At 44.1% G+C, this 12012-nt stretch overlaps 1 protein-coding gene across 1 annotated transcript in view; it reads right to left on the reverse strand.

The window, feature by feature from the left end:
- GLI3 (GLI family zinc finger 3) overlaps positions 1-12012 on the reverse strand; it is a 280874-nt gene that overhangs the window by 59957 nt on the left and 208905 nt on the right. Inside the window, exons 8-10 of the mRNA XM_060107530.1 lie at positions 4899-5112; positions 3817-3930; positions 1402-1542 (exon numbers count right to left, since the gene is read on the reverse strand). Of these exons, the coding sequence (XP_059963513.1) occupies positions 1402-1542; positions 3817-3930; positions 4899-5112 (469 nt within the window). The remainder of the gene's footprint in view (positions 1-1401; positions 1543-3816; positions 3931-4898; positions 5113-12012) is intronic.

Below are 12012 nucleotides of genomic sequence, written 5' to 3' on the forward strand. Positions count from 1 at the left end.
AAATCAGGCTTGGCTTAAAAATAACACTTGCATCAAATTAAAGAGAAAGAATCAAATTAAGTTCATGGAAAAATCTGGAAATGTACCTTAATTTAAAACATTTGACTTTTTAGTTTCTTGCTGTGCAGAGAAATCTAGAATTCTCTCTATACTATTACAAGGAGACATGATCAAAAAAGAAATCCGGCGGGGGGAACCCTGAGGTCATGTTAAGCCCTCAAAACATTCTGTATATGAGGGATCTCAAAACCTGGCAAACCATATATTTGACACTATAATGTAACTGCAGCATGTGGCATATATTAGAGGATAAGAACCAATAGGAATTGTATAATCTTAGTGTTTAAACGGAGGAGGGTTATCAAGCAATATGGATCATCTAAAAATAAAAAGTGACTGTAAAAGTAAAGAGAATGGAATGGGGGTGTGTATGGTGTGTGTAGGTGACGGGGCAGGGGGCGTCACGAGGAAGTTACTCTGTCCGATTTGCTGTCGTATTTAAAGCTTATGAAAGGGCTACACATAGCAAACCATCCTAATGCCTTAATGCAACCCTGTGCTTTGACATCGTTTCATCCTTGATTATGCGAACGCCTTTCCATCTCAACTGCTCCTGGCCCCATGTGCCAGGGAGACTCTACTGGCCTGAGAAAGTACCAAACAAAGATGAAGCACGGGCCAAGGAAACAGGGCTAATCAGGTATGTAGGTGGGGGTACCCTGCATTATTTGAAATAACTGGCAAGGGAGCAAGGGAAAGACTTCTGAATCTGGTGTGGGAAGGCGAGGTGAGGTTCTCAGTAGGACCACATTGCAGTTTTCAAAAATATACATCATTAGACACATTTTAAAATATATATTGCTTTTTCCATGGAACTGTGAGGCCCGCAAGGATTGGCTTCCAGTCAAGAAATTGTGCTAATGGCTTATTGCAAACCATTACCCACTTCTCATAGCAAGTACCAACTGCCGCCTAAAATCATGGGAGACCCCTTAGCTGGTGAGGGTCGGGGAGAGGAAGGGAGGAGGGAGAAAAAGGGCTTCCCCCGCCTCTATGATTTTTTTCGATTGTTACTGGGTCTTGGTTAAAAGGTTAATAATAATTCATGTCCAGCTTACTATTACTCAATAACCATCAAAGTCGCTAACTCAAAATAGTGTTTTCTCGCTTATGGGATCAGAGTCATTACACTCTCTCTTGAAGACTTTATTGAATTTTACACTCAGCTTTAGCTGACTGAACAGGTCAAGCACCGTGCCTCCGAGTTTTCTTTATTCTCAGAAAGTCATCAAGCCCCCTCCAGTTTGCTAGGCCGCTAGCTGAGAAACTTGACTCAGCATGGGGTCAGGGGAGTTGACCCCGCAGGAAAGGTCACATAGCTGTAAAGCCCCCTTCACTCACATGCACCAGCTGCTCCTGGGTGTCGAACTCCCGAGAACAGCCCTCCCAGTGGCAGTTTGTCTCGTAGATGACTTCAGGCTCCTGTTTGCTTTCATCTTTGTCCCCTTCCTCCTTCACCAGGGTTGTCCCTTCAGGCTGTTCCTGAAAGGCAAGGGTGGGGAAGGGAGGAAAAAGAGGGACAAAATCAGACACAACGGGACGGCAGATAGAAGAGAAAGGGAACTCTGCTCACTATTATGTAACAACCTAAAGGGGAACATGTGTAAAGGAATCACTCTGCTGGACACCTGGAGCTATCACAGCATTGTTAATCAACTCTACTCCAAGATAAAATAAAAAGTTAAAAAAAAAAAGGGGGGCTTCCCTGGTGGCGCAGTGGTTGCGAGTCCGTCTGCCGATGCAGGGGACGCGGGTTCGTGCCCCGGTCCGGGAAGATCCCACATGCCACGGAGCGGCGGGCCCGTGAGCCATGGCCGCTGAGCCTACGCGTCCAGAGCCTGTGCTCCGCAGCGGGAGAGACCACAACGGGGAGAGGCCACAACGGTGAGAGGCCTGCGTACCGCAAAAAAAAAAAAAAGAGAGAGAAGAGAAATGAAAAACCTGATGTAGGCTTGTCTTCCTCCAGATGCAATTTTTTTGGGGGAAAATAAAATAGAGCCCAAGTCTATCAACTGGGTTTTGTGAATTGAAGAAACCAAAGATGGAATCATTTGTGTGCATTTTTTTCAGATTTACTCAATATACCTTTGAAGGTTGTTAACTTGTGATTAAAGGCAATGGTCCAAACCAGAATGTCAGTAAGATATTGAGGCCAAACTTTGCTGTCCTGAATACCAAGGAGAGAACCACCTAAGATGTCATCTCTTAAGAAAAGCAATTAAACTAGGTGATGTAGCCTTTATCCAAAAGACTGCTCTTTCGGTTAAATTCTTTTCAGCATATTAATTGGTTTATTCTCCTATTTTGGAATCCAGGGAAATGGTTTACTGCTAATTCTAACTCTGTTCGCCCTGCCACTGGAGGCTATGAGAGGCACTGTGTGGATTTTTACAGGGATGATGTCTTCTGGGCTCACCTTCTGGTCTCCAAGCATACACTCCCTGCCCAAGAAACACAGCATCTAAAGCTTGGCAGTAAAGTCTTTTCTAGTCTTCTAAGGCAGCTTTGCAGAAATGAAAAGACAAAGAATTTCCAGAATTCTGGGAGATGATTAAGTGTGTAAATTCGGGATCTAATCTGGGGTTAGATGGCAAAAGCTGTATACAAGTGTTTAGGCATAACCAGCAATATGCAAGAAGAAGGATGGCTCTCAGAGCCCATGACACCCATTCATTCCATCTTCCAAGTGCTCCCTAAAAAGGAAACGTGGGCTTAAGCACCCTCAGGTTTGGGCTGAAGCAGCCTGAACATTGCAAGGTCCAGATTCTGTGGACATCCAGACTCTCGTCCAACCCCTATCTCTGGGAGTTACACTCAATGAGCTCCACATCAGGCCCAGGGAACCTACAAGATAGGATTATGAGCAGAATCTACACATTTTTTTAAAATTAATTAATTAATTTATGGCTGCGTTGGGTCTTCGTTGCTGCACGTGGGCTTCTCTAGTTGTGGCGAGCGGGGGCTACTCTTCGTTGCGGTGTGCGGGCTTCTCATTGCGTTGGCTTCTCTTGTTGCAGAGCACAGGCTCTAGGTGCCCGGGCTTCTGTAGTTGTGGCATGCGGGCTCAGTAGTTGTGGCTTGCGGGCTCTAGAGCACAGGCTCAGCAGTTGTGGCGCACGGGCTTAGTTGCCCGTGGGATCTTCCCAGTCCAGGGATTGGACCTGTGTCGCCTGCATTGGCAGGTGGATTCTTAACCACTGCGCCAGCAGGGAAGTCCGAATCTACACATTTTTAAAATTGAGGCTCAGGATCTAAGTAACAGCAGAGACAAGATTGGAATTTTTAAACTTGTCCTTTCAGGACTTGGGGTAAAGAACAAGAATCTAAGTAGCCTTAGGTTAGGTTAGTTGTCGCTGGATCCCTCCTGGCTATGCAGGGTCTCCTAGCCAGTAGGAAGTGGCAAAATAAGAAAAAATAAGAACATGATCATTATAAGGAATATGCCTGGTCTGCCCAGCTCAGGCTGAGAGCCAGGAGCTTGTAATTCAGGCCCAAGATCAAGGCCAAGGACTGAAGCCTGTTCACATCCCTGGTCAACAATAAACACATCCACCCACTTACTCCAGTTTATACCCCACAAAGCTGCCTGCATTTTTGTGTGTCTGCTTCTGAGCTGGAGAAACAAACCTAGTTGTACTCCAGCCCTGGCCTTTTGTTACATGTGTGGGTACGCCCAAGGCCAAGAACGCAGTAGACAAGCCAATGCTGTGAAAAGACGCCAGGCTGGAGGGAGCCAGAGCTGGGCGCCTCCCTCACCTGCTGGCCCCGAGGCCCCGGGCTGGGGAGGTCTTCATCGGGTTTGATCTTGGAGCGTTTATTATGTACTAGGTCGCCGGTGCTGCTCACAGCGGATTCACTCGTGGGCTTGTTCTGCAGGTCACATTGGCAGGGACAGAGACAAAAATTAAGTTCTGATCAATGAGCAGGACCACAGCTAAAACACACACACAATTCGAGAATAGCAAGCTTCTTTGGCACTAGAATGATGACAGATATGGTTCCTATTTCCAGGTAGCAGAGTTCAGAAAATGTGTTCAAAGCCAGGATATACTGAAGAAATGGTACAAATGAACTTATTTACAAAACAGAAATAGTTACAGTTGTAGAAAACAATCTTATAGTTACCAGGGGGAAAGAGGGGGAGGGAGGGATAAAGGGGAGATTGGGACTGACATATACACACTCATATATATAAAATAGATAACTAAGAAGAACCTGCTGTATAGCACAGGGAACTCTACTCAATACTCTGTAATGACCTACATGGGAAAAGCATCTACAAAGGAGTGGATATGTGTATATGTATAACTGATTCACTCTGCTGTATACCAGAAAGTAACACAACGCTGAAAATCAATCATACTCCAATATATATATATATTTTCAAAGCCAGGATATACATTCATGAGACAGCTCTTTGTTTTTAACTCATAAGTAGCAACTCCCTGGGGCTTTTTAAAGCTAGAGGAAAAGAGCTGGGATCCAGGCTTTAACGAACTCTAATAGTGCAGGGGAAAGGGACCGAATGGCAGCAACCCGCTCACGGGATGTATTTTGACTGAATGGGCTACAGACAGCACAGGGTCAGAGGGAAGCCCGATCAAGCAGCCTGCTTTTCCACCGAGGATGAAATGACTCTAGTGGAAGCAGCTCTCGTTTCTTGAGAAGCATACACACGGCACAAAATCTTAAGATGACAGCCCTGGGTTGGGACCACAGGCTGCAGGATGGAAGTGGTGACGATGCCACTGGCCTGTGCGTATTCATAGCTGATGTGGCCCCACGGCTTTCCTCTATGATTCCCAAGACAGACCAGGTCATCGAGCTGTCTCTCTCACCTGTGAGGACTCGGAAGGGCCGGAGGTGACCTGGACAGGATTCAGAACCGTAGGGATGCCGGGGATAGGCCTCTGTGTCGGGAAAGTTGGGGCAGGGTGGATGAGCGGAGGGCTGTGTCCAAAGGCCGAGCCTAAGCTCTGCTGTCGGCTTAAGATCTGCTGATGCATATGGAGAGACACGGGTGCAGAAGGGTAGGTGAAGCTCAGGGCAGGGCTGCGGGTGGGAAATAAAGGGAAAACCATCATTTACATGGGACACAGAGACCAGCGCACCCTTATCCCTAGTTTTTTGTCCCCAAATCGTATCAGGGCTGTGCATTTAAATTAGAAGGTCAAAATGATGGACGCACATTTCGAAACTTCCTAGAGAAAGCTGACGGCTTAGACAGGACATGCATGGGCGTTGGCACAGACACGCAGACCTGAGAGAAAATTCAGCAGAACGGAAGCAAAAGGCATCGGCTCGATAACAGCTATTTATTGCAATAACAAACTTTATATAACAAAGAGAATGGGTGACTACATGCTTTATAGTACTTTTCTCAGCTCCCCATCCCATATGTTCCCGCGCACGGAGCAATTCTTTTCATCTATGCTTACCCTGCACGCTTTCATATGTCTCCAGATCTTATTACAAGAAGAAAGAAAATCAATCGGTTAAATGTGTTTTGAACACCATGCTTGTCAATCACTCATTTGTTTGTAAAGATGGAAAGCTTGGTTCATCCTGAATGCCACCTAAAGAATTTCCATCAGTGCCGTCTGGTTACAGGAGCTGATGGATTAACCTCTCCTGGCTGAAATCGGTGATCAATGGGCTTTGATTGAGGAATATTCCAATGGGAAAGCATCCGCTCCCTCTGCCAGCTAAGGAGCATTAAATGTCTATTAACGCCCATTATACATGCTAATGACTGTCACCACTTCATTATGCCAGAGTATTTCCCAGGCTACAGGAAGTTCTGAGGAAGTCACACCATCACCTAAAGATTTCTGGACTAGTAGGCAGTGCCAAATCGTTCTCTGCACTAGCGTAGTTTAGGAATCCAATCCTCTTAAAAGAATGAAGCGCACTCGAGGAATTTGCCTATGGCTTAAAAAAAATGCATGAAACACTGTAATGGCATTTGTGAAAATTTCTTCCTTAAAAAATACTCAGTGGGGAAAAAAATATATATATATGTAGATATTCTCTCCATCCTGCTGTGTAAAGTCCAGAAAGAATCAGGGTTTCTTGCAAAGTCAAAGGTAGAATTCATGCAAATTTCCCAATCTGGTGGGTTAATTACTATTGCTGTTAAGCGCATTAACTGAGACTATAATAATTACAATAACAAAATTCAAACCATTTCAACAACTTTAAGTAATAACGCCGAAGACATCCTCCCTTCATTAATGTGACTCCACGTTTTGCCCATTTGACTACATTCCATAAAAAGGTGGTTTCAATGGGTTTACATGACTATTATTCCCTCAGAGAACCCTGCATTACAATAGCTTGCCCATTTAAGACTGAATATCATTAAGAATACCCTAGGAGAATTTCACAGGGCTTGGAGGAACTCTCCTTTCAATCTGTATTGTATTTCTTTAATAAAGGAGAGCAGAAACCTGGTGAAAACAGTCATTGTTCACAGTAAGTTAGGGAGAAATCACTAATAATATTCTGTTTCTGCAGCGCTATAGTTTCTGCCAGTGTTTCGGAAAGCAACCATGAATGATTACAGCAAGACTTAGCTAAGGTAGCTGTGTGGATGATTGATAGGGCGTTAATCAAAAGATGCATATCTGCCTCAGAATTTGTTCACAAGCTTTCTTCTAATAGCTGATTTCATGTTCACTGAGCTCTATGCCAGTTTGTCCAATTTATTTTTTGGTGTACAAGCCATTCATCAAAAAGCACAATGATTTAACCACCCCCCCCTTTCCTTTTGGTGAATGGGTATTACTAAGTGTAACTACCTTATTCCGTTCATTAAAAAAACAAAGGAAAACTAAAAGACCCCACTACACACGTATTTATAATGTGGTATGGACTTTGCACAAACCTCCATGCATCTTTCCTGAGTTTCATGAGCTTGAACGAGCAGGTGGGCTTGGGAAGGGGGCCCCTTGGGTCATGTACCCCTCTCATTCTGGGGGGCCCAATACTGGGGGGCTCAAAAAAGTCAGGACCCAATTAAGAATCCAGACCATTCAAGAAAACGTTTCACAAGGCAGAAAATGCCCTCAGTTTTGTATGTAATGCAATTTAGAAATGTTAATAGCCAGACGGGGTAGGTTGATTTTTACTTTTAAAAATATGTAGAAGACAAAAGGAAGGACCAGCATTGGTGCTGCAGCCCCCGTTCCCAGATGCAAAGTCTCTGACCTCACATGCAGGAGAGGTTGTGACAGCTTTCAACCCACATGGGTAACATCCCCTTTTGGGGCTGCGTTTTCACTGGTCAAACCAGGGGACAGGAATAAACCTTCCCTAAAATCCATGTCAACTATCAGATTCCAAAGGAGATGAGAACATATGGGATGGACCAGCGATTTTTAGCAGTCCCTGATTATTCATAAGGGAAACCCTCTCTCCTCTGCGTGCAAAGAGCCGGGCAACAGTGGACACAGGGGAAGACCTCGTGTCACCCCACAAGAGCGGGCGCTGCCATCAGCTCCTGGAAGGAAGGCTGCTTGCTCTGGATTACAAAGCCTATTTAGGATCTGATGACAGAAGTTGATGTTTTTGGCTCTGTCACAGCGTCTGTGAAGGGACTGGAAGTCAGGCCGACAGCCTGTGGGGCTGTCCACGCAGCTGTGTAAGGAAGCAGCAGAAGATGGGTGATGACCAGTTACCGCAGGTGATGTCAAATACAACAGAAAACAATGCCGTCCTCCCAGGAGCGTGGAAAGAACCTCCGAGGACTTCCCACTGGTGCGGGGCGGGCAGGGGATCAGGGCCACCACCCCCTGCTCTCTGACCCCAAGTGAGCTGTCTTCCTAAGCTCTGCATCCCGGTACTTGCTATGTCTTTCCAGAGGCCAGCCTAGCTGCTTCCTTTTGGTCCCTCAAATTCCAGCTTAAATGTCACCTCCTCAGACACAGGGGCCTCCTGAGCCCGAAGCCCCCATCAAAACAAGCCCCCTCTGCAGCTCCCCCCGCATGATGCTCTGTGGTTTGACACTTGTATTCTCACTGCAGGATGAGGCTCTCTGAAACCATATTCTCTCCCTCCCTCTGCAATGGAAGGTCTAGGGGATCTGGGCTCTGGTCTGTCTTGTCCCCCACTGACCCCTGGTGCCCGGAACACTGCCTGGCACGGGGCAGCCCCTTGAGATGAGTCAGTGAGTGACCGAACCACCCCCATTAGGTATGAGTCTCTTGCTGCTGCTGCAACACATCACCACAAACTTAGTTGTTTTAAAACAAAATCCGCTTGCCATCTTATAGCTCCAGAGGTCAGAATTCTCAGATGGGTGGGCAGGACTGCGTTTCTCTGGAAATCCCTGGCACCTGGCCTCTTCCTGCTTCTAGAGGCTGATTCCATCCGTGGCTCATGGTCCCACCTCAACCCGACCTCCTCCTCTGATTCCCTGTAACTCCGACACCCTCCTGCCTCCCTTTTATAAGGACCCTTGTGATTATACTAGGGCCACCTGATCATCTCCTCATCTCAGAACCCTTAACTGGACACCAACGATTACCTACTGCATGATTCCACTGGCAAGTTGAAAACTGGGGAAAACTGGGCCACACACTGTAATTTCAGATGTGTTGAAGTCTACGTGGTAAACTTTGGAGGTAACCTTTGGAGGTAACCTTTGGTGTCTAGCTTCTTTGGTCAAAATTGTATTTGTGATATCTTTTCATGTTGCTGCATTTAGTTGAGCTCCAATCATTTCCTTTGCTGAATAGTATCTTAGAGTCTAAGTATAGCACGCTTGCTATGTACGCTCCTTATATGTTCTATGCATGCTCTTTTGCTGCATCTCAGGTTGTTGTGGTTTGCTATTACATACAAAGCTGCTACGAAGACTATTAAAAAAACAAATAAACAAACAAAAACTCTTAACTGAATCACAGCTACACAATTCTTTTTGCCCTGTAAGGTCATATATTCACAGGTTCTGGGGAGTAAGATGTGGACATCTTTGGGGGCCATTATTCTGCACACTGAACTCAGAACAGTCACTTCAAAGAAAAGCAATTTGACAACGTGTTTATAAAACAGTACAAAGGCAGTAACAGTACAAAGGTCATCCTCTGTGCATTTTTATAGAACTTCAGCAGCTGAGGACAGACTGCTGGTTTACAGAGGTCAGAATTTTTTTTGAAAAGTAAATTCTCTTTTTAGAAGCCCTGAAAAAAAATCTTTCTAAACAGTTCATGTATTCGTTCCATAATTTCCTAGAAATACAAAGTATTGACATTGTTGAAAAATTTTATACATCGCTTCTGTCTCTTCTCAAGAAGGACACAGTCTGGTCTAAAGCATGGTCCACCTGAGCTTTATGACCTCAAAGTCTTTACATTTCTGCTCACTCTGTTCTTTCCTCTGGATCAACTGAAGAGCAATTAAGTTTATGTTCTGATTTTTGAATTCTCTTCACTCAACATTTAATCAAGTATAATTTTTTTTTTTTTTTTTTTTTTTTCCTTTTTGCGTTATGTGGGCCTCTCACTGTTGTGGCCTCTCCCGTTGTGGAGCACAGGCTCCGGATGCGCAGGCCCAGCGGCCATGGCTCACGGGCCCAGCCGCTCCGCGGCATATGGGATCCTCCCAGACCGGGGCACGAACCCGTATCCCCTGCATCGGCAGGCGGACTCTCAACCACTGCGCCACCAGGGAGGCCCAATCAAGTATAATTTTAAAAAATTTTATAGCATTTACTTCTCTTCTAGATGACTACATGAGAGATGGGATAATTAAAACCACACATTTATAAGAATGTGACTTGCAACTGTTAATCTATATTTAATCGATAAGATCGCTAGAAAGTGTCAGATGGCCCAGATCTTCCCAAGCAATGTGCTAACACAGTCACCCAAAAGTAAGTGTTAGGGAGGAAAGGAAAAAGAAGTGCCAAGGTGATAAAGTCCGAGGAATATAGCCCCGGGGTCCCCTGGAACTGTTTAATACTTGAATGTGTGTTCCAAGTGTCCCACCCCTGATATGGTTTGTAGCAACGTTTGGAGGAGTTTTTAGAGACTAGTGTTCCTCACAGAACACTTGGAGAAACAGTCTTCTAGGACAACAGTTAGAACAGTCTGCAATAACCTATATGGGAAAAAAATCTGAAAATGAATGAATATATGTATATGTATAACTGAATCACTGTGCTGTACACCTCAAACTAACAACATTGTAAATCAACTATACTCCAATAAAATTTTTGAAAAATTATAAAAGGAAGAAAAAAGAAAGCCAGAATAAATTAATTCAAATGTTAATCTGTCCTGTATTTTTCTAAAAAGCAGAAAATGAGAAAAATGTGGATTTTCAATCTCTGACTATAGTGTGTGTGGTGTCCTCATCCACCAAGTATAATTTTTACCCATCAAAACCGATTTATGGCTACTGAAGTCTTAGTTTTATGAAATACCTTAAAGGAGCACTCGTTACATGGTAGGCAGTGACTTGGGGACAGAACTCTAAATAAGGATAACTACTGAGGTCAATTTCCCTTTTATTCTTTGCTCTGAGCTGAGTTAAAAGTGATCAGCAAATCGCTGTCTGAGTGGGAACTATTTCTTCTAGTTTCCAAAAATTTAATGTTAAAATTCCCAAAGTCTGAATCGTTAAGAAAGTTTTTTTTTGTTGTTGTTGTTTTTTTGCGGTACGCGGGCCCAGCCGCTCCGCGGCATGTGGGATCTTCCCAGACCCGGGGCACAAACCCGTGTCCCCTGCATCGACAGGCAGACTCTCAACCACTGCGCCACCAGGGAAGCCCAAGAAAGTTCTGATGTATTTATTCTCCATCACAAATCCGAAGTAATGTTTTGTCAATACACTTTTCAAACTGGGGTCAAATTTTGCAAACCAGGTCTTATTTCTGAATATTGCAGTAAATAGCCCAGTAACCCCTCCCTTATCTGGAACTCTTCTGTCTGGGAATCTCAACAACTATGCGCAATCTGGTTGAAAACTGGGGTGTAATTAGAAAGACAGGATGTTAAACAACTAAAATAAACATCATAATATGTTTAACTGAATAAGTGAATCAATTTGCTATACAGCAGTAATTAACACAACATTGTAAATCAAATATACTTCATTAAAAAATTTTTTTTAAATAAAAAATAAATATCGTAAAATCCACACACTCATTCATTAATTCAACAAGTTTTAGCTGAGTACTTTCTACAGATCCCTTTTATATATCCAAAGAATAAAATAATTATTTGTAACCGGAAAGTTACATATTAATTATAATCAATACATACAACTTTGAGATCCGTAATCATGCTTGACTTTCACAACATTATTTTTTTCACACCAAGGAAGTGATGTGCGTCAACATGTGTACAGAATCTCTCTGATCAATCTGTAAATTCACATTTAATTAGAGAAATGCTATATTAGTGGGGGACACTAAAAGTTCATACTGTAGAAGATCATTTGTTAAGATGTATTCAACCCTACTATACATACAGGCATTTCAAAGTCATTAATATTCAAGTCAAAAAGATAAAAACCGGGGCTTCCCTGGTGGTGCAGTGGTTGAGAGTCCGCCTGCAGATGCAGGGGACACGGGTTCGTGCCCCGGTCTGGGAGGATCCCACATGCCGCGGAGCGGCTAGGCCCGTGAGCCATGGCCGCTGAGCCTGTGTGTCCGGAGCCTGCGCTCCGCAAGGGGAGAGGCCACAACAGTGAGAGGCCCGCATAACGCAAAAAAAAAAAAAAAAAAAAAAAAAAGATAAAAACCAATTAAAATAGCATGAGAGACAAACCTGAAATGTATTTTAAAAACACTTCAGGAACTCTGCATATGGCGGAGGGTAAGAGGATGGGGGACGGGCTGGATAACTTAATACCAGTACAATAAATAAAGCAGCATGATGTGGGCTTCTGTAGTCCTTCATATTGGGAGGGCAGATAGAGCCAATTACAATATCAAAGAGATCTGTT

This window comes from Mesoplodon densirostris, chromosome 9 (genome assembly GCF_025265405.1).
Source record: "Mesoplodon densirostris isolate mMesDen1 chromosome 9, mMesDen1 primary haplotype, whole genome shotgun sequence".
NCBI classification, from domain to species: domain Eukaryota; kingdom Metazoa; phylum Chordata; class Mammalia; order Artiodactyla; family Ziphiidae; genus Mesoplodon; species Mesoplodon densirostris.